The sequence below is a fragment of the Heptranchias perlo genome, chromosome 3 (assembly GCF_035084215.1).
Source record: "Heptranchias perlo isolate sHepPer1 chromosome 3, sHepPer1.hap1, whole genome shotgun sequence".
Classification (NCBI taxonomy): domain Eukaryota; kingdom Metazoa; phylum Chordata; class Chondrichthyes; order Hexanchiformes; family Hexanchidae; genus Heptranchias; species Heptranchias perlo.
Window position 1 is genome coordinate 116,105,182 of NC_090327.1, and position 27,458 is coordinate 116,132,639.

Consider the following 27,458-nt stretch of genomic DNA (forward strand, 5'->3'; position numbering starts at 1 on the left):
GACTGGGGTGGACAAATGTAAGGAGTCGCACAACACCAGGTTATAGTCCAACAGCTTTTTTTGTCAGCTATAAAGTCCAACAGCTTTATAACCTGGCGTTGTGCGACTCCTTACATTTGAAGATTATGGAGCTGTGCTTAATAAACAGTTTATAAGCAAGTACAGAACCAGGGAAAGAAGGGAGCTATTTGAAGATTATGGAGCTGTGCTTATTTTTTTTTTCAAAAGAGAGTAGGTTACATCAAAATCGGGTGACATTTTTTTTAAAAACCCAAATAAGTGAGTCCTGACAGCTTATGCTCTCTTGCTGCTCCACGTGCAAAGTCTCATTCAAGACTGTGGGCTGATTGAACTGTGACCCGGAAGCTGTGAGGTGGACGTGTGTCGTGCAGCCACGTCAGGGAAGTCGGGCCATTTTCCCAGCGTCTGTCAGACGGGAGGCGACTTGCAGCAGCTTTGGGCGGACGGCAGCGGCTGGACGGGGGTAGGGCCCTAACGCTTAAGCGGGGAGGGGAGGAGAGGAAAGGAAGAAAAGTCCCCGTTGAGTGTGGAACAGATTTATTGGGCCGGTTTTCCCCCTTCCCAGCTAGAGTGGGTGTGTGAAGGAGGAGCGAGCGATGGCGGAAAGCGGCCTAGGAGAGTGGTACCGCAGCATCCCCCTGGTAACCAGGTACTGGTTCACGGGCAGTGTGGTACTCCCCGTTCTGGAGAGGATGAACATGGTCACTGCCAGGTCTTTAGTACTCTGGTCAGAACCTTTCTTCAAGAACTTCCAGGTAGAGTAACACCTTTCAGTCAGTGTAAACACCACAATTAAAATACCACTGCGGCTGTTTGTTGCCTTCGGCCTACGGGTCAAAATAAGATCTAACCCATCTGACACAGCAAGTTCCAACATCCCCACTTCGAAAACGTTTTCCCCTTACCCCCCCCCCCTTCAATTTATACTATAAATGAAATTAAAGGAATTGCATCCTCAAAATCAAGTCTGTTTTGTTTCTGCGCCTCCTTATTGAATTCACGTTTATGTTGGCAGTAAAACCCAGGAGAGATAATGTCCTTTAGTTTGTAAGAAGCAGTTTGTGTACAGTAGTAGGAAGGGGATGTCATTTTCTGATACTGTAAGAGAGACTTGTATTTATATAGCACCTTTCATGACCTCAGGATATCCCAAAGCGCTTTAGTAGAATCATAGAAAGTTACAGCACAGAAGGAGGCCATTTGACCCATTGTGACCGTGCTGGCCGAAAAAGAACTATCCAGCTTAAATCCACTTTCCAGCACTTGGTCCGTAGGTTACGGCATTTCAAGTGTACATCCAAGTACTCTTTAAATGAGTTGAGGGTTTCTGCCTCTACCACCCTTTCAGGCAGTGAGTTCCAGACCCCCACCACCCTCTGGGTGGAAAAAAAATTCTCCTCTGCTCTCCTCTAATCCTTCTTCCAATTACTTTAAATCTATGCCCCCTGGTCACTAACCCTTCTGCTAAAGGAAATCGGTGCCCCCATCCACTCTATCTAGTCCTGTCATAATTTTATATATCTCAATTAAATCTCCCTTCAGCCTCCTTTGTTCCAAAGAAAACAATCCCAGCCTATCCGATCTTCTCTCATAGCTAAAATTCTCCAGCCCTGGCAACATCCTCGTAAATCTCCTGTAGCCTCTAGTACAATCACATCTTCCCTGTAATGTGGTGACAAGAACTGTACGCAGTACTCAAGCTGTGGCCTAACCAATGTTTGATACAGTTCTAGCATAACCCTCCTGCTCTTATATTCTATACCTCTGCTAATAAAGGAAAGTATCCCATATGCCTTCTTAACCACCTTATCTACCTGTCCTGCTACCTTCAGGGATCTGTGGACGTGCACTTCAAGGTCACTTTGTTCCTCTACACCTCTCAGTAACCACCTATTTATTGTGTACTCCCTTGCCTTGTCTGCCCTCCCCAAATGCATTACCTCACACTTCTCTGGATTGAATTCCGTTTGCCACTTTTCTGCCCACCTGACCAGTCCATTGATAGCATCTTGCCGTCTACAGCTTTTCCCCTAACTATCAACCACACGCCAATTTTTGTATCATCTGCAAACTTCTTGATCAATCCCCCCACATTCAATCCAAATCATTAATATATTAATCACAAAAAACAAGAGACATAGTACTGAGCCTCTTGGGACCCCACTGGAAACAGCTCTCCAGTCGCAAAAACACCCGTCAACCATTACCCTTTGCTTCCTGCCACTGAGTCAATTTTGGATCCAACTAGCCACTTTCCCTTGGATCCCATGGGCTTTTACTTTTTTGACCAGTCTGCCATGTGGGACCTTGTCAAAAGCCTTGCTAGAATCCACGTACACTCCATCAAACCCGTTACCCTCATCGACCCTTCTTGTTACCTGCTCAAAAAATTAAATCAAGTTAGTCAGTCACGACCTTCCCTTAACAAATCCACGCTGACTGTCCTTGATTAACCTGTGCCTTTCTAAATAACGATTTATGCTGTCCCTCAGAATCGATTCCAATAATTTGCCCACCACCGAGGTTAGACTGACTGGCCTATAATTACTTGGTCTATCTCTTTCTGCCTTTTTAAACAATGGTACAACGTTAGCAGTCCTCCAATCCTCCGGCACCATGCCTGTAGCCAGGGAAGATTGGAAAATGATGGTCAGAGCCTCCGCTGTTTCCTCCCTTGCTTTTCTTTGCAGCCTGGGATACATTTCATCCGGGTCTGGCGATTTATCTACTTTCAAAGATGCAAAACCCCTTAATACTTCCTCTCACTATATTTATCCCATCCATTATTTCACACTCCTCCTCCTTAACTACAATCTCTGCATCGTCCCTTTTTGTGAAGACCGATGCAAAATACAGCCACTGAAGTACTTTTGAAGTGTAGTCATGGTTGCAATGTAGGAAATGCAGCAGCCAATTTGGGCACAAACAAGCTCCCACAAACAGCAATGAGATAATGACCAGATAATTTTTTTTAGGTGTTGGTTGAGGGATAAATTTCGGTCAGAACCCCTGCTGTTCTTCGAAATAGTGCCTTTTACATCCACTTGAGAGAGCAGATGGGGCTTCGGTTTAACGTCTCAATCCTTAAAAATTTTAGTGTACAAACTGTTAAAATTTGGGTATATATCAGCTACAATGTTGTAGAATGGCCCATTGTATTGAGAATATAATTTTTCATCCGCATACATCTACATGTAAATATATTTACGTTTCTGTGAATATATTTAAATATATGTAAAGGATGCATCAGCCATGTGATTTGCATATCAGTGGATGGGATGGCGGTGGCACTTTGGCCGAAACTGATTGTGATTCATGATTATGAATCTAGCTCTTTTTCATCACTTGTGCTGCCTTTTGCAATCTGTAAATCTGGCAACTTTAATAATTTATCAATAGATGAATGCCATGACATCTAAATTGGGGAGAGTTGCTTACGTGACAGTAATTACAAAAGGCTTATCTGCATTAGGAAAATCCTCTTTTCAAGGCCCTCTCTGTTTTCCATCCCAATTACAAATTGCTTTCAAAAGGAATTGTAGCAGATCTCGATAAAAGTTGCATTACTATGCTCTTCATTGCCCTAAAGAACAGCAGCTTAGGGCAGTTAGCAAGTTTTACTAATGATTCTTTTATTTAGGGCTAGAAATCACAGCGAGGCTGTGTAAGTTGAGCCAAAAATATGCAGTGATGATCTATACAAGATTTTTAAATGAGTTGGTTGCATTTCCCTTTTTTTATATATAAATAGCAATGTGGCTGTTGATGCTGTGGCAATAGAATAACTGCAGCAGACCTTGCAAAGAAATGCTGAGTTATTTGTTTCTAAGTAGCATAGACTATATGGATTCAACTTGTTTATATGTTTAGCTCTCAATTTTTTTTTACAAACATTTTTAAAATTCAGTTTTCTTTCCTCCGTTCTTAGAAGTTGTTGACTCTTGCTGAGTTCCACAGATGCTAGCAGCCCTCCCATAGCTTGCCTAAGTGGTCAGTCTTCACAGGCGTTGGCCTAGAGTGAGTGCTGGCTCTTCGATCTTGATGAGCATCCTGTTGAATTTGATTGTCTACATGTGTACTTTCTAGTGAGTGGGGGGTGTTACTGGATAACAATCGAGTGGGCTCCGTGACTAATTTTTCCCTCTTAACCAGTTTATAGTCCAATTGCACTGCCCCTACTGCTATCCCCCAACTGAGATTGGCTAACTCAGCACAAATTGGGGATTGAACCTGGAGCCTTCTCAATCTGACCTTGTGTAAATGGTGGGCACCACAGGACATCAATTGTATAATTGATCACAGTTGATCAAATACTGATTTACTTTATGTTCAGTTTCTTTCAGTTTGATTAGACCTCCGGTTAAAATCGTAGCATAATACAGCTCAGGAGGAGGCCATTCAGCCCATCATGCCTATGCCGGCTCTTTGAAAGAGCTATCCAATTAGTCCCACTCCTCCCTGCTCTTTCCCCACAGCCCTGCAAATTTTCCCTCTTCAAGTATTTATCCAATTTCCTTTTGGAAGTTATTATTGAATCTGCTTCCACCACCCTGTCAGGCAATGCATTCCAGATCATAACAACTCGCTGCATTTAAAAAAAAAATTCCTCATGTCTTCTCTGGCTCTTTTGCCAATTACCTTAAATCTGTGCCCTCTGGTTACTGACCCATCTGCCACTGGAAACAGTTACTCCTTATTTACTGTATCAAAACCGCTCATGGTTATTTTAGTGGTGCCCTCCTAAGGGGGGCACTTGTACTGATTTCTGTCCAGTGACATTGGGGTTCCTGGTGCACTTCTACTGGTTCGATTAAAATAGTCATGGCTCAGTTCCGCTTTAGTAATGCAGCTCAGCCATCTGCGATCTTGCTAATTATTGAAACAAATATCATCTGCATGCAGGCATACTTTGAAACAGCTGCCTAATACCATACGTTGTCAGGTTATTGGGGAGGAGGATTGCTAACATTACTGGTTGCCTTGTATGTTTTCACTTTCATTTTGACTTTTTTTTGCATCAGTATCTTGGCATTTACTAAAGCAATGACGTTGAAGCTTTTAGAAGTGATCAAAGAGTTTACACTAAATATAAATGTATCATTTATGTCAGATCAAAACGATTTTTAATGAGATGACTTCAAGAATGAGGGGAAAACAGCATTTTGCACAGTTTATGGTCAAGTTACAGCGTATTATCGCATGTTTAATCTTGCTTCATATTAAAATACACTTAAACCAATTGTACACGGTGCAATCTTAAAAGATTGCCAGACTTAAGGTCTACGTTATGGGAATTTTTTTAAATTGTGGAACTGACAGTTCAGAACCACAGCAATAACAGCTTTGAAACTCCCAGCAATGCACATTATTGCTGTGTTAATTCTGATACAGCAGGATCCATACAGTCTTGGGTTGATGCTTTATAGAATTTATCGCAAAATTGATTGTGTGGAACAATTACGCTGCCAAGCAGATCCCAGAGTTATAATAATGAACTGGAATTTTCCGAATTGTGCCTGGAAGTTTCTGCCATTAAATTGTTCAGAATATTCTGTAACGGGAGTAAATGGATTTTTTGGTAACACTAATCAGCATTTTCCATAATTACAGCATAGGTATCCCAACAGGGTTGCATTTATTCAGTACATGTATGTTTTTATCGGAACAGAATTCTTTGTGGACAATTTCTGAAACTACAGTAATAATCACTATTAGCAGGTCTCCAGTGTGCTTTTTGTGCGTTTGTTGGTAAAATGATAAGATGAAAAGGAGATTATGTGAGTGTGCTTTACTTCCTTGGTTACTGCTTAATGGTTATCAGGTAAAATGGCATGTAACACAGGTGAAAATGCTGGACTTCAGCCCAATGGAAATACCAGGAACATTGTATGAAGAGGGAAGCTGTCATTGTGGTCAACTTGACTAATTAGAATAGCCGCTCCAGTCCAGCAGAAGTAAGTAAGCCCAACCACTAACGAGCAGCTCCAACAGGACACCTCATGGCAAAGGGCAAGCAACATTCAACTGTATCATGGAATGGTGCAGTACGGGAGGCGGCCATTCGACACATCGGGCCTGTGCTGGCACTTTTGAGGGAGCCGTCCAGTTGGTCCCACTCCCCTGCTCTTTCCCTATGACCTTGTGTTTTTTTTTCCCTTCAAGTATTCAGTTCCCTTTTCGGGGTTACTGTTGGATTTGCTTCCACTACCCTTTCAAGCAGTGTATTCCAGATCATAGCGACTTGTTGCTTCTGGTTCTTCTGCCAATCACCATGGATCTGTGTCCTCTGGTTGCTGGCCTTTCTGCCACTGGCAGCAGTTTCTCTTTGTTTACTTTGTCGGGACTGTTCATGGTTTTGAACGCCTCTATTGGGTCTTCCCTTATCTTTCTCTGTTCTAAGGAGAACAACCCCATGATCCCATAAAGTTAACATGCAGGTACAGCAAGCAATTAGGAAGGCAAATGGTATGTTGGCCTTTAGTGGAAGGGGGTTGGAGTACAAGAGTAAGGAAGTCTTGCTGCAACTGTACAGGGCTTTAGTGAGACCTCACTTGGAGTACTGTGTTCAATTTTAGTCTCCTTATCTAAGGAAGGATATATTTGCCTTAGAGGCGGTGCAATGAAGGTTCACTAGATTGATACCTGGAATGAGAGGGTTGTCCTATGAGGAAAGATTGAGTAGAATGGGCCTATGCTCTCTAGAGTTTAGAAGAATGAGAGGTGATCTCATTGAAACATATAAGATTCTAAGAGGGCTTGATAGGGTAGATGCTGAGAGGATGTTTCCTCTGGCTGGAAAGTCTAGAACTAGGGGACATAGTCTCAGGATAAGGGGTGGAACATTTAGGACTGAAATGAGGAGGAATTTCTTCACTGAGGGTTGTGAATCTTTGGAATGCTCTACCCCAGAGGGCTGTGGATGCTCAGTCGTTGAGTATATTCAAGACTGAGATCAATAGATTTTTGGACTCCAAGGGATATGGGGATCGGGCAGGAAAGTGGAGTTGAGGTTGAAGAACAGCCATGATCTTATTGAATGGCAGAGCAAGCTTGAGGGGTCCTATGGCCTACTCGTGCTCCTATTTCGTATGTTCTCATGTTCCTGTGGCATTGCTCATGGCGAGTCCAAGAATAGGCTTTTTTATGTCAGGATCATTGTCATGTAATACGTAAAACATATATTGGAAACATGGTATAATGTTTAGTGTGCATTTCATGTGTATAAAGCGTACAGAAACCAGGAAATTCTCCAGGAGCACAGAATACCAAAATGTCTACAGCGTACTAGAAATTGGCCTCTATGAACTCATCCTGTGTTTACTTGACAGAAGTTTCGATTTTTTTTTAGCCTTAAAGGCAGATGCATCTATACTTTAGTAGCAGAATAATATATTTACCCAGAATTTGCTGGAATGGGGCATCTCAGTGTGCCCTGTTAGACTTTTTCCCTCACCCTTCAGCATCTTGCAGAATTCTTACTTGGGCTATTAAGGTGATTGGGAGTTTAAGTTGTTATAGAAAGACATTTTTGAATTGTTCTATTTAATGAAATTTAAATGACTCTCTTGTTTCTGCAGATTTTAATTAAGTGGATTTTATGTTTAAAGCTATTCAGTGTTCTTTCCCCTTGATTTTCTCCCCTCCTTTAAAAAAAGAAACACTTGCATTTATATAGCGCCTCTCATGACCTTAAATCATCCCAAAGCGCTTTATAGCCAATAAGTACTTTTTTTGTGAAGTATAGTCACTGTTGTAATGTAGGAAACACGGCAGCCAATTAGCACACGGCAAGCTCCCACAAACAGCAGTGTGATAAACACCAGATAATCTTTTTTAGTGATGTTGGTTGAGGAATAAATGTTGGCCAAGACACCAGGGAGAACTCCCCTGCTCGTCTTCGAATAGTGCCATGGGATGTTTTAAGTGCATTACTGAGAGAGTGCTTCACCGTCGGAGGTGCTGTCTTTCGGATGAGGCATTAAACCGAGGCCCCATCTGCCCTCTCAAGTGGACATAAAAGTTCCCATGGCACAATTTTGAAGAAGAGCAAGGAGTTCGCCCTTGTCCTGGCCAATATTTATCCCTTATCATATTGCTGTTTGTGGGACCTTGCTGTGCGCAAATTTGCTGCCGCGTTTCCTATAATACAACAGTGACTACACCTCAAAATACTTAATTGGCTGTAAAGCGCTTTGGGACGTCCTGAGGTTATGAAAGGCGCTACATAAATGCAAATCTTTTTTGTGAAAGGGGCAGAAAAAGGAGCACATAGAATTGAGAAATAAAGATTATAAAGTGAATAAAGAAAAATATTCAAGATAGCAAGCCAGATAGCCACATTGTTTCAGCAGGATAGTTCTGTAGCAACAGTTGGATGCTTCAAAGCTTTGTTAATGTCACTATGGGTTTGTTGCTGCTATGTTAGTTTTATAGTATTCATTAACCCTCATTATGGTTCAGCAGCCCAGTTCTTGTGCTCCTTGCATCTGAAAATAAAAATGTTCAAAGTGTCAAAGTTGATTTTTGTGTAAGATGTGTTCAAAGCTTTGAATTGCTCTTCCTCCTCTGGCTACCTCCCCCCTTAAAAATTGTGTAGAATCTGATTTATTCTTTGAAAATGTAGTATTCTGTGTTTAAGAGGCGTTGCATGTAGTATATATAGTATTATCAACAACAACTTGATTTCTATAGGAGTTCTCATGGGGAAAACAGCATCTCTTGAGTGCTTTACAGAGCGAGGGAAGAAAAGGCAGAGTCCAAGCAGCAGAGAAAAAAACAAAATTGGAGAGGGGAACAGCCTGGTCAAAGGGATGAGGCAGCAGAGCAGCGGGTTTATATGCATTTGCCTATTTAGCACCATTTTTATTTTGAGTAAATGATGGAGAGTTGCAGTTACATCACCCACCTGTGTAATGGGAGTGCTATGTCTCAATGCTCAAATGCATATATGCAGTGCTGCTAATTTCTTTCTGCTTGTCTGTTGACTGAAATTAGCTAACAGAATAGTCACTTTACTGCAATACATGGAACTTGATTCAGATGATTATATAGTTCTTTTTTATCCTGTGCAATGAGTAAAAGGCATCATACCAGTGGCATTTATATTGCTGATGCAAAGCAAAAATAACACATTTAAAGACAGTATATGTTATACTGATACAGGCTAGGATTCACAGCATCACTGCACTTTTGGCATTGGTAAGCCAAATGCCTTGGTGAGACACCATTGCTAAAGCTGCAGTACAGTGGCATTTAAATTTAGATCTAGTTTACATTTTTATAACTGGTACCAACCCTTGAATTTGGGCATATCACTACCGTGATTGGTGTACTTAACGTAGATGTCTTGTGGTTGTTGCTCATGGTAAGTTGGATGAGGCTGCTTTGTAAGGAGAGGAACTTTGTGCATTGCATGTTATAATGTGTTATTCGGTTGCTAAAGTGAAGCTGTGACGCTCTAAGACTAGAGTGTCAAATTGATTAGCTAACATTAGGTGAATTCATTCAAAGGTTAATTGCTATTCCGGCTGGAAATCAGAACTCTGGTTTTGTTTGTGGGAAGGTAAGTTAAGAGGTTGCAAACATTGTGGCTCTAGTATTTTCTGTTCCTGGAAAGTTTTTCCATGCCTTCCAAATTATAGCCTTTGCTTCTTTGTGCTTTTTGAAAGTGTGACAGAGATAGAGAGCCAGATTGTGACAGGAGATAGTGCATGTTGATGTACCATTTTTGTCATATAAATAGGGTGCATAGTTAGTTTGTTTTCTTACTGTACCGATGGTATATGAAGCCAATGAACAACCAATCTTGTTTTTTTGTATACAGATATGGAGGCCTGTAACCGCATGCCTGTTTTACCCAATGGGATTCCATTACTTGATTCAGCTCTACTTCCTGTATTCATATTCCTCTAGCTTGGAAAGAGGTATGTTTCCACTGTGTGTGCACTGGATTCAGTGAGTGCACCAGGTCTTTCAAAGCGTTTATTCAGAAAATTCAGTAAAAATTTAGATGGCAAGAATATAAAATGAGTTTGGCTGAAGTAAAAATAGATGCCTTTGCTGAAATTGAAGTTATTTTAAAATGCATTTTTGGAAGTAAAGTATTTTACTCATAGTCCTTCATTATCTTAAAGGGGCAACATTGCCTTTAAACTTTAGTTTCTGAAGCATACCCTTTTTTGTTACATAAGCATGACAAACAACTATATACAGTCCACATTACAGAACATTATTGTGTTTGATGTTAGTCTGCCATATTTGTCACAACTCTTCTATTTGCAAACCTGCAGCCATTCAAATTCATGTTAAACCCCACTTGCAGTATTTTCTTGAAACATGCTCACAGTCTCTTAATAAACCAGGACTTGAATTGAGATTACATTTTTGCTTATGGTTGGAAATCACTGACCTGCTTTCTGTCCTGCAAAGCCACAGCATTTGTAACTGTTGCCAAATTATAGAATAATGACCAAACATGAAAAACCTCATACAGCTGGTGTAGTGGGAGGAATTTCCTTGGGAATGGAATGGGATTTGTGCTTTACTGTTTGGAATTTAAGTATATTGTCAGTTTAATGACGCGGAGCTCAAAATTGTAAGCAGCGGGTGTACAGTGCCTGATCTGGGGTCGTTTTTACCCGGATGATGCTTAGACTGGAGCCGACATCCACGTCTAAGGTTTCCAATGCACCAAAGGCTGATTTTATATTATAGGGTGACCTAATGAATCAGGAAGTGGGAAAAAAACATGGCCCTTCCTGCTTCTCGAATTTCCTTCACAAAGGTTTGCTTAGCATGTAAATTTCCTTGCCTATTGTTATCAAATCACTTTTATTTTAAACTGTGTGTTTTAAGTAGCATAGCTGCAGGGTGGAGCTGTAGAGTGTTGAAACAGGAGGCATAGAACGATGTGTAGAAATTTGACGAGAGGGAACGGATTTCCCATAACCTAACCCAGGCTCCAGAAATCCTGGAGGAAGGAAAAATAAAATAACTCATTTGTGTACATGCCAACATGCTGTGTTTTATGTGTTTTGGGTATGCACTTTATATTTTACATTGATGGGAGGAGAAGCGGTTGCCCAGATTAAGTGCAAGGAAAGCGTTGATATGGAGGGGAAGCTGGTTATGAGAGATATACAGAAGAAGTTGGACTGGTGGCAACCATGTTTCTGGTCTGTCACAAATTCTGTAGTGGGTCTGGCAGGGTTATATTGTGTTTACTGGATCATTCTAATTTTGTTAAATCCACATAATGTTTTTAATGATAAACAGGAGCAGAATCACCTGTTTTTTTTATTTATATATCTTTCTCTCCTGTTAAAATAGATTCACAAAGTAATTTATGCTGGTTAGGTGTTTTTTTTAAATAATGGTGGATATTTTAAAGGCTTTATTAAAAATGCTAACTTTTATTTGTAAACTTTGCGATTATTGGTTGCTTCAAAATCCTGAGTATGCCGGACAGAGAAATTGTAAATGCTTTCACAGTTGTAATTATTACTAAATGAAAACTTTGAAGGAATATCTGGCTGCCCCTATTACAGTATCTTTTTCCTGCATACAAGGCCATAAATATAAAATAATAGGTGTCTGGTAGTAATTTAATTGAGCTGTTTTGATGCTGCCATAAGTCACAATCGGGCTTGAATGGTTTATGAACCTCCAGCCCAAGATTGAAAACGGCTTCAGAATCAATACCATAAAGTTGTTATTTCTGATTCACTGTCTACAGTTAATTTAGTTTCAGAATTTAATCATTTCACAGGTGTGGGGGAAATGATGTGATGTCACTGAAAGAGTAACGGAATATGACACCATGCTAACTGAAGTAGATGGCATTAAGTGACTGGTGCTTGAATAATCCCAACTCTTATCATCTTTTGTGGCTTTTGTCCCCCACTTTCTGAATACAGGAAATTGCACTGGATGTTCTATATTAAATATTATCGAGGTTTAAATCCCAGGGTTGACTAACATTCAAACTTGGGCAATTTTCCCAATTCTCAACTGGCTGTCCAATGAATTATTGTATTCAACAGTAGAGACAGAATAAGCTGGTGAATTAATGCTGTTCCTGTAGTGGTCCTAGCTTTAGATGGCCAGATGTGAGTGGTGTTGATAACTGGCTCAATGGGAAGATGGAGCATAATCATGAGTGGTAGTGGTAATAGAGCATTTGTGAGGAGGAACTGTGGGGGGAGGGTATAATTTTAAAACCATTTATTCTATCAACATATATTCTCATCCAAATTCATGGGTATATTTTGCCACGCATTCCCATTATTAGCAGTTGTGAAATAAGTGAATGGGTGGGGAGGTGGAAGGGGAAAATTTAGATCAAGAGTAGTAGAGTCTTTTCAGTTGAGAACTTAAAAGAAGACTGTATCAACCAGTAGAACTTTAAAAAAAAATTCAAACCACATCATTCATTTTTTTTCCTGATATACTAATTTATTTTAAATATGTTTGTCCAAAATGTGTTTGTGATATAACTGGCGTGAAGGAGTTATTGAGGTAGCCACTCTGATGGAGCTGAATTACCGTTAGTAGAGGTACATTCATTAACTCAGGGTGCTTCCATATTTATGAATTCCGCCCCATTGCATTAAGCCTCATGCTTAATAACCCCATCAGGTCAGGCCACACAACAATCTTCCTTGTTTAAACCAATAAATTATTTCTTTTTCTCTGCAAAATTTTCTCCCCCATCTCCTAAAGGTGCAAGCTGCCCCCTAGTGTGAACCTGTACACTGAGTGTCAGCAGACTATTTGCCCACTGAGGTTCAGGGGAGGGGCGGAAGCCATAGCCAAACCCGAGTCCTCACACAATGTCCGTTTATGTACATTTTCCAGCAGAGGTCAGCTGGATAATGATCAGGAAGAGGAACGCTGACTGATTTATTTTTTCTGTCCTCCCAAGTTCCTTGCCAGGGTCACTTGAGACCAGCTGTGACACCTCAGCTAATGTCCCGGTGACATCAATTAATTCAGCACAGACCAGGATTGAACCATGGACGTTCCTGATCTGTGTGATTTCATCCCACACTGGCAGATGCATTAACTTGTTGAGGCATTGGGAGAGCTGCATGGGCTCAGGCTTTGTAACACCTCCAGGTCAGTTCACCTGATAATCTCATCAGCACTCATTCTTTCAACCAAAGTTCGAGTTTTCAGTCCCTTGTAATTAATCATGGTAGTATTTCTCCCTCAATAATTGCATCAGAAAGAGGAAACTTTCACCTTTTTACTTGGACTGAATTTAAATTCTAGTTTCCAGAAGTGAATGATGGTAACCAGCACCCTATGCTATCTGTATTATCCAGTGTTTTTTTTTTGCCATTTTTGAACTACCTGAAAGAGCAGGCAGAAATATAATTCTCTTTGTTTTTTTATATAGGTTTCTTTGATGGGCGAACAGCAGATTACATATTTATGTTGTTTTTCAACTGGATTTGCACAGTGGTATCCTTTTTGTGAAGAGATGTTAAAGAAAGAAAGAACGAACTTGCATTTATATAGTGCCTTCATATCCTCAGCATGTCCCAAAATGCTTTACAGCCAATTAAGTACTTTTATGTTGACTGTGAATCTTCATTTTCGTGGAACAAAACCAATTTACATTTTTTTTCTGATACATTAACCAGGCAGCAAACCTTTTATTCAGTTCCTATAAATATTTCAAGGTATGAGTTCTGCAGTGGCCAACAAATCCATGAAGTTTACCATCTCTTGCCCTCTAACAGCTAATCTTTTGAATAGTTGCTCAATAACTTTGTTGGTGCTGAACTAGTTACTTGTTTGCATGATCCTACCTGCCAAGTTGCAAGAGCTTCAAGGGACTGATGAAATCCATCAGTATCTCAGTGGGTAAATGCATTGGTGTGGTAAAAGAAAGAAACAAAGACTTGCATTTATATAGTGCTTTTCAGGATGTCCCAAAGCGTTTTACAGTCAGTGAAGTACTCTTTGAAGTGTAGTCACTGTTGTAATGTACGAAATGCGGCAGCCAATTTGTGCACAGCAAGTTCACAAACATCAGTGTGATAAATGACCAGATAATCTGTTGTTTTTTTAATGATGTTGGTTGAGGGATAAATATTCTCTGGGACACCAGGGAAAACTCTTCTGCTCCTCTTCAAAATAGTGCGATGGGATCCTTTATGTCCAACTGAGAGAGCAGACAGGGCTTTGGTTGACTTCTCACCTGTTAATGTCAATTTTATTTGTGCTCTAGTCTCTGGAGTGGGACTTGAATCCACAACCTCCTGACAGAGTCAAGAGTGCTACCACTGAGCCACAGTGGTAGTAAGCCATACAGACTAGAGGAATCCAGGTACGTTCTGAGTTAGCTGATCTTGGCTAGGGAAGAAATTGAGGAGCTACCACCAGCCAAAGCGCCCCTCTGGGCTAGAGAGGGGAAAGAAATCAGCTTGTGATTGCTGCCCAATGACTCTTGTTGGAAAGTAGGCATGGGTTGGGGGACAGGATTGGGCTCAGCTGTGGTGCTTGAGATGGTCATTGTTTCAGCTCACACATGAAAAATAACTATTTGCGCAAGGTACTGGAAGATGACTTGTGCCTGTGTAATTGTACCCCTGCATGAATAATTGCCTTTGGGAGAAGGGGAGGAGGAGGAGGAGAAAAATGACTGGTGGTTTGTTTGTATCAATGAGGGACTAGGGAAAACTAGACTGAAAATTATTTTTCTTTCTGTTTTTGCTAACTTCAAGACCATTTACAACATTAAAGCATTGGAACATGTAGGCTTAAAGAAACATGTACTAATAACTTAGGAACGAACATGTCGTTAATGTTTTCCTGAGCAATACGTAACAGATTGTTGGATTTATCATTGGAATGCCTGTAAGTATTTTGGAGGAGGTTATTATACTTCCTGAAAATCTAGTCAGTGTTTGATTTTAAGATGAATTGATGGGAAAATTGCTATTATAGTTTGTCCATGACCATGGTTAGTGTTTCTTTTTGGGTGGGAGAGGGAGGATGAAGGTAAATCAAACTTACTAAAAACATTTCCCTGATGAAGTTCTCATGCTGCTTTTACACAAGCGAACCCTTGCATAGCTGGTAAAATTAAATGTGAGACCAACAAACTAGAACACAATTGGCTTACATCGGTGCGAAAGAGAGGTTTAATTACAGTATGTTTCGAATATGATGTCTGAGGTTTGGTGAATATCAGAAAATTTATAACAAGGTTTGGGACCTTTTTTATCATGTCGAAAACTAGATTAGCAGAGGGATTAGGGATAGAGTTCAGAGGTTTGCTTTGCTGATGATGAAAATGATAATCTCCCTGCCCTCTTCTCTTTTGACTCTGGCCCACCGTATATCCCTTCCATTCTCTGTTTCACCATTGGTGGTCGAGCTTTTGGTTATCGTGACTGCAACACTGGGGCTTTCTCTTCCTAAGCTCTCCCTAAATTATCACTGCCTTCAAAAGCACCCTCAAAACCTCCTCCAGCCCTACAGCCCTCTGACAACTCTGCGTTCCTCCAATTCTGGCCTTTTGTGCAACCCCGATTTCTTTCACCCCACCATTGGTGGTCCTAGCTATGGAATTCCCTCCCTAAACCTCTCCATCTCTCTACCTCTCTTTCCTTTAAGACGCTCCTTAAAACCTACCTCTTTGACCAAGCTTTTGGTCACCTGTCCTAACATGTGGTTCGGTGTCAAATTTTGTCTGATAACGCTCCTGTGAAGCTCCTTGGAACGTTTTGCTATGCTAAAGGCACTATATAAATACAAGTTGTTCAAAAGCCCCCTCAAATCCTACTTCTTTAGTTATGCTTTTGGTCACTTCCCCTAATTCTTCCCCTGTTGTTGCTCAAGGTCCATTTCTTTCCCTCCCTTATCTCTGAATCACCTTGGAGCATTTTGCTACTTTAAAGGTGCAAAGTGTAAGTTCTTGCAATTAATGCCTCCACTTGATTAGAAACTTGTAAACAATTTTACAACACCAAGTTATAGTCCAGCAATTTTATTTTAAATTCACAAGCTTTCGGAGGCTACCTCCTTCCTCAGGTGAACGATGTGGAAATGAAATCCTCGAAATGAAGTCGCATTTATAATTCACAGAACAATGCTTGAGAGAGAGAGAGCAATGAGGTAGCCTCCGAAAGCTTGTGAATTTAAAATAAAATTGCTGGACTATAACTTGGTGTTGTAAAATTGTTTACAATTGTCAACCCCAGTCCATCACCGGCATCTCCACATCTTGATTAGAAACAAGTAAGTGGCAAAAAAAAACTATTGCATTTTAACAATCAAGAGTTTTGGTGTTTGGTTTACATCCTGGCACCGTAAATTACTGGGTTTGAAAAAAAGATTTGACTTCCCTACTGTACGATTTCTTTGTTAGACTGTTGGATCATGTGAAGAATTTGGTACTTTGTCATTTCTTCCTCTCTTTCTCCCCGCCCTGAGTACTCATTAAATTGGAGAGAGCACCTGGGACTTAACACTTTGCCCGGGGGGATGCAAATGAATGCAAATCAGCTGGAATGTCAGTCCATCCCAGTGATCCAATAGTGAAACCCTAACTCCTACCATACACCTTATGTGTCAATATCAAGGAGTGGTGGTCGTAGAGAGACAAAAGGAAAAAAAGTCTTTCTGCAATATGAGAATTCTTCAATAGGAAGGATTAAAAGGCTTCTTCATAAGTGAAAGATGTTGTATCATGTGGGGGGAGGGAAATCCCATGAAGGCTGATGCTAGAGAGTGATTTTTTTTTTCACTAGTGCATACCTACCTAACCTATTGCTAACAAAGCATTTGTTCTTGTACAGATATTTTTCCTTAGCATGTCAAGTGAAATGTAAAGTTGAGCTTTCAAATTCACATGAAAGAAGAATGGGCTCCAAACATGATAGCTTGTGGGCAGGAATGTGCGTCGTCTAGGATATCAAACCATCCGTGTGAAATCTGAGTGATTTATTAATGTCCTTTGAACTCTTGATACCTGTTGAAGCATGTTCTAAATGATGTAACACAAGACGTTTTCATGAAAGCAGATATTTAGCTCAGTGGTGCAATGCTGAGAATATATACCATGGAACACCTGCTGCCTGTGAGGTTATACCTATGTGACTCACGCTGCAGCAAGGTTGACCTTAATTTTACTGAGCGTTTGAGGGAATGCACAAGCATGAACCAAAAAAGATGGCAGTTAGACACTAGGGGCTGTTTACTTTTTTGCTAAGACAGATAACTAACAACAGTTTTCTAATGTGATAACCTTTCCTTGTCGGCAGATATTGTTCGTCCCTCTTGTTCTGACGGTGGTGTATGTATGGGCACAACTGAACAAAGACCAGATTGTAACATTTTGGTTTGGGATGACGTTTAAGGTAGGAAAATCAAATCATTAGTGTTTATCTAAATGTTGAACAAAAACTGCATTTCTAGCTTCCCAATGGCTTAATCAGTAAGTGGACCATCTGATTTGTTACAGTCAGTCTGGTCCCAGATTTGCTGCTAAGGAGTGAAAGAACGAACAGGCCTTTATATAGTTTATTTTATGTCCTCTGGATGTCCCAAAGAGTATCACAGCCATTGAAGTACTTTTTGAAGTGTAGTAACTGTTGTAATGTAGGCAAATAGCAATGAGATAAATGACCGGATAATTTGTTTTTAGTGGTCTTGGTTGAGGGATTAGCCACTACACCGGGGAGAACTCCCCTCCTCTTCGTTGGCAGCTGGGGCCTCAGTTTAATGACTCATCTGAAAGATGGCATCTTCGACAGTGAAGCACTCTCAGTACTGCGCTGAAGTGTCGGCCTAGATCATGTGCTCAAGTCTTTAGAGTGGGTCTCAAACTCATGACCTTCTAACTCAGAGGCGAGAGTGCTACCACCAAACCTAGGCTGACACTGAGAGTGTTGAATGTTAACTATTCCTTTTGTGTTTTTGATTTTCCTTCAGGGAAAGTGTCTAGGCTTCATTCTGCATCTTCCTAGAGACTTAGTACAATCTGGGAACTTGGTGTTGGTATTGAGGGGGATGGGGGAGGTAGATGCACCTGTGATGCCACTATGTAGCAAAGCATGTGACCCCCTCCCGAACAACCCTATACCCACTTAAAAATAAAAATCTATATTTAATAGTAGGGGTACAACACAAAAATGTTCACCCTTTTATGTTTTACATTATTTTTTGCACAGGCTTGTTACCTACCTTGGGCTCTCTTAATATTCAACTATATTCTGAGAAATTCGTAAGTACACAAGAGATTAAATTCTCTATTGCTCTCTCTCACACAGGTGATCAGAAATTCATATTGTATGAACGCACAATGTAAAAGTCAGTCTCTGAACTTCACGACCAGGAAAGAGCCAGGGTTTGATCTATGGGCTGCATAGAGTCAGTTGGGACAGCAAAAGGGGTCACTAAACCTGGTCTCAGTTAACTGCTAAGTTAGAGAAGGAAAATTTGCCAGAGTTCTTGCTCCTGACTAGTATTCAATGACCCTTGCTGGATGTGCGCATATATGTAGACACCAGGTGAGAACAGGATTGGGCTCAGCTGTGATGTCCATTATAGTTGGATAGCCTGCTAACACTTGCACTCATACATTGCACTCATACTCATCTGGTTCACTAATGTCCTTTAGGGAAGGAAACCTGCCGTCCTTACCCGGTCTGGCCTAAATGTGACTCCAGACCCACAGCAATGTGGTTGATTCTCAATTGCCCTCTGAAATGGCCTAGCAAGCCACTAAGTTGTAAAATCTCACTACGAAAAGTCATAATAAGAATAAAACCGGACGGACCACCCGGCATTGGACCACTAGGCACCAGACACGACAACGGCAAATTGGGCAAACCAAACCCAGTCGACCCTGCAAGGTACTCCTCACTAACATCTGGGGACTTGTGCCAAAATTGGGAGAGCTGTCCCACAGACTAGTCAAGCAACAGCCCGACATAGCCATACTCACAGAAACATACCTTTCAGCCATCGTCCCATACTCTTCCATCACCATCCCTGGGTATGTCCTGTCCCACCGGCAGGGCAGACCCACCAGAGGTGGTGGTATAGTGATATACAGTCAGGAGGGAGTGGCCCTGGGATTCCTCAACATTGACTGGACCCCATGAAATCTCATGGCATCAGGTCAAACATGGGCAAGGAAACCTCCTGCTGATTACCACCTACCGTCCTCCCTCAGCTGATGAATCAGTCCTCCTCCATGTTGAGCACCACTTGGAGGAAGCACTGAGGGTAGCAAGGGCACAGAATGTACTCTGGGTGGGGGACTTCAATGTCCATCACCAAGAGTGGCTCGGTAGCACCACTACTGACCGAGCTGGCCGAGTCCTGAAGGACATAGCTGCCAGACTGGGCCTGCGACAGGTGGTGAGCGAACCAACACGAGGGAAAAACTTACTTGACCTCGTCCTCACCAATCTACCTGTCGCAAATGCATCTGTCCATGACAGTATTGGTAGGAGTGACCACCGCACAGTCCTTGTGGAGATGAAGTCCCGTCTTCGCTCTGAGGACACCATCCAACGTGTTGTGTGGCACTACCACCGTGCTAAATGGGATAGATTCAGAACAGATCTGGCAGCTCAAAACTGGGCATCCATGAGGCACTGGGCCATCAGCAGCAGCAGAATTGTATTCCAGCACAATCTGTAACCTCATGGCCCGGCATATTCCTCACTCTACCATTACCAACAAGCCAGGTTCAATGAGGAGTGTAGAAGAGCATGCCAGGAGCAACACCAGGCGTACCTAAAAATGAGATGCCAACCTAGCGAAGCTACAACTCAGGACTACATGCATGCTAAACAGTGGAAGCAACATGCTATAGACAGAGCTAAGTGATTCCACAATCAACAGATCAGATCAAAGCTCTGCAGTCCTGCCACATCCAGTCATGAATGGTGGCGGACAATTAAACAACTAACGGGAGGAGGAGGCTCTGTGAACATCCCCATCCTCAATGATGGCAGAGTCTAGCACGTGAGTGCAAAAGACAAGGCTAAAGCATTTGCAACCATCTTCAGACAGAAGTGCCGAGTGGATGATCCATCTCGGCCTCCTCCCGAAATTCCCACCATCACTGAAGCCAGTCTTCAGCCAATTCGATTCACTCCACGTGATATCAAGAAACGGCTGAGTGCACTGGATACAGCAAAGGCTATGGGCCCCGACAACATCCCAGCTGTAGTGCTGAAGACTTGTGCTCCAGAACTAGCTGCCACTCTAGCCAAGCTGTTCCAGTACAGCTATAACACTGGCATCTACCCGACAATGTGGAAAATTGCCGAGGTATGTCCTGTCCACAAAAAGCAGGACAAATCCTATCTGGCCAATTACCGCCCCATCAGTCTACTCTCAATCATCAGCAAAGTGATGGAAGGTGTCGTTGACAGTGCTATCAAGCGGCACTTACTCACCAATAATCTGCTCACCGATGCTCAGTTTGGGTTCCGCCAGCACCACTCGGCTCCAGACCTCATTACAGCCTTGGTCCAAACATGGACAAAAGAGCTGAATTCCAGAGGTGAGGTGAGAGTGACTGCCCTTGACATCAAGGCAGCATTTGACCGAGTGTGGCATCAAGGAGCCCTAGTAAAATTGAATTCAATGGGAATCAGGGGGAAAACTCTCCAGTGGCTGGAGTCATACCTAGCACAAAGGAAGATGGTAGTGGTTATTGGAGGCCAATCATCTCAGCCCCTGGGCATTGCTGCAGGAGTTCCTCAGGGCAGTGTCCTAAGCCCAACCATCTTCAGCTGCTTCATCAATGATCTTCCCTCCATCATAAGGTCAGAAATGGGGATGTTCGCTGATGATTGCAGAGTGTTCAGTTCCATTCGCAACCCCTCAAATAATGAAGCAGTCCGAGCCCACATGCAGCAAGACCTGGACAACATCCAGGCTTGGGCTGATAAGTGGCAAGTAACATTCGCGCCAGACAAGTGCCAGGCAATGACCATCTCCAACAAGAGAGAGTCTAACTACCTCCCCTTGACCTTCAACGGCATTACCATCGCCGAATCCCCCACCATCAACATTTTGGGGGGTCACCATTGACCAGAAACTTAACTGGACCAGCCATATAAATACTGTAGCTACGAGAGGAGGTCAGAGGCTGGGTATTCTGTGGCGAGTGACTCACCTCCTGACTCCACAAAGCCTTTCCACCATCTCCAAGGCACAAGTCAGGAGTGTGATGGAATACTCTCCACTTGCTTGGATGAGTGCAGCTCCAACAACACTCAAGAAGCTCGACACCATCCAAGATAAAGCAGTCCGCTTTATTGGCACCCCATCCACCACCCTAAACATTCACTCCCTTCACCACCGGCACACTGTGGCTGCAGTGTGTACCATCCACAGGATGCACTGCAGCAACTCGCCAAGGCTTCTTCGACAGCACCTCCCAAACCCGCAACCTCTACCACCTAGAAGGACAAGAGCAGCAGGCACATGGGAACAACATCACCTGCACGTTCCCCTCCAAGTCACACACTATCCCGACTTAGAAATATATCGCCGTTCCTTCATCGTTACTGGGTCAAAATCCTGGAACTCCCTTCCTAACAGCACAGTGGGAGAACCTTCACCACACGGACTGCAGCAGTTCAAGAAGGCGGCTCACCACCACCTTCTCAAGGGCAATTAGGGATGGGCAATAAATGCCGGCCTCGCCAGTGACGCCCACATCCCATGAACGAATAAAAGAAAAATGTACAGTTTTGCATGGCTCCACAAATTCAGGTACACAAACCCCTGCCCAACTCACAACTCTGGCGCACAATTTGGGGGAGAAAACGAGGCTGCCCTGCACACATGCTCACACCTCATTCAAATTGTATCATTGTTAAAATCAGGTTCCATGCCAAATCATGTGACTTCAGGTAAGGCTCTGCCCACTGTGTGCCCCTTGCCCATACAAAATGGGTACACGGAGAGTCCTGGGACTTAGCCTGTTCTATCGGTTTCTTAAAGGGAGAGGAAGCTTATGTTGCTGGGAAGTTTTTTTTTTTGTGTTTTAAATTCTATTTTGCTCCATGAATTAGTTAGATTTGGGGGGGGGGGGTGTTTCCTGTCAATACTTTCCTTCGTCATTCTTGGTTGTTGGCTGCGTTAGTATTTAAATGGCACCATACAAAGTGGTGAAGATCGCTTTTCCCTTTGGGGGTTTCAGCTGTACTGTTATGATTTAGATTAGGAAAAGAAGTGTACAAGGGATAAAAACATAGGCGCAACAACACCTAAGGCCTTTTGCTCACACCCACGTTTATAAACCCCCCTCCACATGTACCTGGATATCAGAAGACTTTTGTCATTTCACAAGACAGGCTGTCAGAGTTGTACCATCTGCTGCATGGTGACCTGATCTGGAACAGGGGCAGCTCTTCCCATGGAAGTATAGGTTTCCACCTTCCTGAATCTTTGAGTCACAGAGAAGGCACCTGCCCACATCAGGCGGTCTGCAATGCAAGCAAGTGGCAAATGTTATGTTTGCAAGGGGCCATTTCTTCATCACTTTCCCTGTGGAAAGATGGCATCAACTGGACAGGTACCGAGCTTCCACTGGGTGGCAGGGTTCCCATGAATGCAAGACAATGAAAATGCTGCCCATGTGGGCATCAGGACCCACAATCAACCTCTGCCTACATGAACGGAAAGGGTTTCTACTCAATGTTCAGGTGGCATCTGACCACAGAAGCATCTTTCTCCATGTATATAGCCATTATTCAGGAAACACTTGTGGCAGTCCGTGGTGTCCATATTTTTTGACAGTGAAGACTAGACTTGCGATGGCACTTAGGAAATCAAGGCTAACTCCTGAATCCATGACTGCTGACCCCACTGAGAAATTTCCCTAACAACAGAGAACCTTGGACTGGAAGCCTGACCGTCTGCTACCTTTTCCTCAGCTGCCATCTCTACCTGCATGAAAAGTGTGCCGCCCAGCTTTGGTATGATGAGAGAGTTGTGAAAAAGGGTAATAGTTGTGTGCAGTGCTTGAAATGGGACCTCCCGGAGGGTGTAGGAGTTCACAATTCAGGTTTGTGTCACAGAAACAAAGAATTTGCATTTATATAGCCCCTTTCATGGCTTCAAGAAGTCCCAAAGCACTTTACAGCCAATGAAGTACTTTTGAATTGTAGTCACTGCTATAATGTAGGGCAACATAGCAGCTAATTTACGGTCAGTAAGATCTCTCCAACAACAATGAAATAAATGACCAGCTAATCTGTTTTTTAGTGATGTTGGTTGAGCGATAAATATTGGCCGGGACACTGGGGAGAACCCCCCCTGCTCTTCTTCGAACTAGTGCCATGGGATCTTTTACATCCACCTGAGAGGACAGACAGGGCATCTGTTTAACGTCTCATCCCAAAGGTGACACCTCTGACAGTACAGCACTCCCTCAGTATTGCACTGGAGTGTCAGCCTAGATTATATGCTGTGGAGCGGGGCTTGAACCCATGATCTTCTGACTCCGAGGAAAGAGTGCTATCTCTGATCTGAGGCTGACCCCTTGGCTTGATAGGCCCCAGAAAGAGTGTGCAAAATTGAGAACTGCCTTCCTCCTGATATCAGAAAATGTCTTGCAGATTTGTGCCAGGTATGAAGGAGCTGGGTGATCTGGGCTCAGACCTCCCTCCATGCAGCTTGCACCTGTGCTTTTACTGGATTGCTATCAGCGAGCACGATATCAAACAGGCTGATCCAAAGGAGAGGCAGGAGAGATTTATTCTAGTCAGTGTCCAAAGTGTACTTAATTCTCTTAGCCGTACCACTGTTCCATTTAATGCCTTATTCATGTGATTGGTTTTAAATTTGTTGATGCATTTGTCTTTCTTGTTCAGTAGTTTTCCTGTACTTGCATTTGTGTGTGTTCTGCAAAAAAAAAATTAAACTAAACTGCTTTTGGATTTTTGTTAATTATTTTTTTTAAACCCATGGCAGAATAATGGATGAGCTTGTTGGTATCTTTGTTGGCCATATGTACTACGTCTTGATGTTTAAATATCCTCAAGAGTATGGTGGAAGAACATTTCTTTGTACACCACAGTTTCTGTAAGTAAATATAATTAGTACCATTATACCTTGCCTTTGATTTGTTTACAGGATGGAACATGTAACACGTTGATTCTTTAACAATTTTGATCACCATTTGTGAGAGAGATTTAGTAAACTATTTTTACCATCTCGTTTTCTCTTTCCTCCTCCCCCTCCCCCACCACCACCATCCAGGGGCCGATGGTTTCCTCCTCGGAGAGGTGGTATATCTGGTTTTGGAGTCCGACCAGCCAGCAGGAGACAAGTCGAAGATCCTGGAGCTCGATGGGGAAGAGGGTATTTCTGGGGCCAGGGGCAAAGGCTAGGAGATAACTGAGCATCTTTTTTACATACAGCCCAGTCATTTTCAATACAGTATGTGTTACCTAACGAGTAGCTATGTTCTGGGATTACAGCCAAAAGTTTAATATGACGACTCTGGGAAGCTGGTAGGAATATGAAATAGTACTTTATACTTGGTGGCTAAAGAAAGGATATAAAATATTGATATGGAACTGTACAAATGTATATCTGCTGTAGACTACGTACCATGTATCTGATCTTTAAGGGGGATCTCGTTTTCAGAAGAATTTTGTAGAGTTAGTCAAAGTTTGTAACCTGTTTTTAAGTTGACCAGCTTGTGCAGGCAGATCATCTTCTTCCAATTACTACAGTTGAACCTCAACTACCCACCATAATAGAAAGGACTCTTTCCTCTCAACTTTCCTGGGGCATAATTCAAATTGGCAGGAAAGTCAAGATTCCCCAAATTACTATATTCTACTGATTTCTCTACTGGACTGTGCTTGAACGGGTTGGATCTGCATTGATGAGGGTGCCAGGGAACTCACTGGAGAAGAGCACACAACTGCCTTTTTGCATTTGCCCCTGTGCCTGGGGTGCTGGGATTGGCATCAGGGAGGTTTCATGGCCAGCTTTCCTAAGCCAGCAGCTGGAGTCACTTTGCAGGGGCTTGTGTGGGGAGAGAGGAAGCTGTAGGCTGGCAGATCAATTGATTGAAGAGCTGTGCAATACCCCAGCAGGAGGATTGTACTCTGATGCACAACAACATTGGCAGCACCAACTCCAGCTGATCATCTGGACAATCAAAGTTCCACTGTGTTGCTTTCTATTGTTGAAATGATTCTTTATCAGAATTCTAAAATCAAAATTGTGACAAAAGGTTTGGTTAATTAGCTGTTCCATCAAGTTTTTCCATTCGGCAAGAAAAGAAATAGTACATCCATCAGCAGACAGATAAAAATACTTAATTTTTGGGGGTTTTTTTGCTATCAGAATTATTGCCAAATTGTATTTATACCTGTATTTGAGAACTAAGAAACAGAAGGGGTTGATTCTCTTCCTGGATCAGAATAATCAACTTAATGAATAGAAATGGTGCTCGCAGGGCAGAAAGACTGTTTCACCTTCTTGATTCTTTGCTCCCACCCCTTTTTCAGGTTGCTGAATGGTCGGGCATTTGCCAATGTTACTCTTGAACTGGTCACTAAGATGTGCCAAGAGCAGCCCACTAGTTTTCCCAACCTCTGACCTGCACTTGGTGGGGAGGAATGATTGATGTTGACATCTCAGGAGTGTAGTGGACCAGTGGCACAAATCAACATCCCTCATTCTTTGTTGCCACGCTTTGTAGTTCCTTGTTTGATTTGGAGGTATTGGATGAGGGGTGGTAGAGACTTTGGAATACACTTAGAAACTGCTACATAAAGAATCAGGTGACTAAAAGTGCCAAAAACACACATCTCTTGAACACCAAATAATAGTGCACGCATTCTCTCCTCTTTCCTGAGAAGCTCAAAAAGATCAGTGCTTTTCTTCCAGATTGAAATATATACTTTTTAAAACAAATAAAAACAACTTTGTCACAGTAGGTAATATTTAAAGTCCATCTAAAAAAAACTCTTCTGAATTTCATACCCTGAAAAGAAATCTAAAATATGTTACAAATCTTGTGTATGCATGTACTTCCTGTCAACTTTTTCCATTATAAATTCCTATGTCCTTATTTATAACGGAAACTTGTTGCCCTGTAATTACAACCCCTGCCAGTGGGGGCAGTGCAGTACCACTCCTGGCAGGAGGGTGTAATTACAATGTGAAAAGTTTACATGGGCAGTTTTTATTACAAAGGTAGGCATAGAAATTTATAATGGAAACAGTTGACAAGTTTATAATGGAAATACAAGAATATAGACAGAATGTATGACTTTAAAATGGGGACTGAATTACATCTCCGCTTCCTGCCCTTTATCCCTGCTTCACCTGAAAACTACACTTGGTTGACTCAATGTGTACCATGTCATGGGAGATCAACTAGCCTACTTTATTTTAATTTTTATTCTTGTGGCTGAATTCATGTCAACAACACCCTCATCTTGTTGGAAAGTAGAAAAGTATAAAATTCATGAACAGGGCAACAGATCTAGTGGCAGATGCTTGAAATGCACAATAACATTCACGATATAAAGTAAACCAAATAACTTTGACAGCAGTATTTGTAAACTATGTAATTCCAAATAATCTACGTAGTCGCAACAAGCAAATGCAAGGGTAAATTCCGTTATCCTCTGCTCCAAGAGAAACCAGGTCAAAGATAAGGCTACAGCAGTGTAGTATTGATTCTCCAACCCAACTGGTGGGAGTGTGGAATTGGTGAATTAATGCATATTATCCTCTATTAAGCTAGACTGTTTTCTGTTTGTTTAAGTTCACTTCTAAGTCAAGTGTTAATGTGTGGCACAGTGTAGATTCTAGGTTTGTGTTAGTTCAATTACCCTTTTGATCCAAGGCCTCAAAAATGAAGCTTATTCAGACAAATCTAGGCATGTCCACAGCAAATAAATTGGATTGATGCCCTCATTCTAAACTGTGACTATAGTCTAGACTCCAGAGACATGAGGACAGCCTTTTAATATGGTACAGTCTCACTAGATTGCCTGTGATTACATGGTTGTTTCATTATTAATGAATTTGAAAGCCTAGAACCTCCTTTTCTTTATGGCTGGTTTAAATACGTAAGATTTTTTTCAACTTGAGTTGTAATGTATTGTATGCACCCAGAAAATGCTGGTTTAGACTTTAATCAGAAGATACCACAGATGGACGAGAAAAGCCTTTTGGTTTTTATTTACGTTTTCTGAAACCTGTGAAGATTATATCTTTATACAATGTGATAGATTGAATTAGGTTTTTTTTGTGCTGGTCTCTTCCACTGAGGAAGGTCAAATGTAAACAAAAAATAAAGGATTATTGGTGAAACCTCAAAGGGTATACGGTTAGTGTATATTGATCCCTTGAACTGTTTTGTACAAAAGATTTATGCTTTTGTAATTAAAGCACAAACTGATGCAATTCTAAAATGA

At 42.0% G+C, this 27,458-nt stretch overlaps 1 protein-coding gene across 1 annotated transcript; it reads left to right on the forward strand.

The window, feature by feature from the left end:
* The first annotated feature begins 400 nt into the window (after positions 1 to 400).
* Positions 401 to 27,458, forward strand: derl1 (derlin 1). Its single transcript, XM_067981614.1, has 8 exons — positions 401 to 776; positions 9,845 to 9,944; positions 13,421 to 13,485; positions 14,860 to 14,886; positions 17,298 to 17,393; positions 18,207 to 18,259; positions 23,983 to 24,093; positions 24,271 to 27,458. Exons 1-8 carry the CDS (start codon positions 618 to 620, stop codon positions 24,410 to 24,412), a joined length of 753 nt encoding a protein of 250 aa, XP_067837715.1. The 5' UTR covers positions 401 to 617; the 3' UTR covers positions 24,413 to 27,458.

Coding starts and splice junctions, on each gene's coding strand:
- derl1 (XM_067981614.1), top strand. CDS start 618: ATGGCGGAAAGCGGCCTAGGAGAGTGGTACCGCAGCATCCCCCTGGTA. Junction 777..9,844: donor CTTTCTTCAAGAACTTCCAG/GTAGAGTAACAC, acceptor TTTTGTATACAG/ATATGGAGGCCTGTAACCGC. Junction 13,486..14,859: donor TCAACTGGATTTGCACAGTG/GTATCCTTTTTG, acceptor AATACGTAACAG/ATTGTTGGATTTATCATTGG.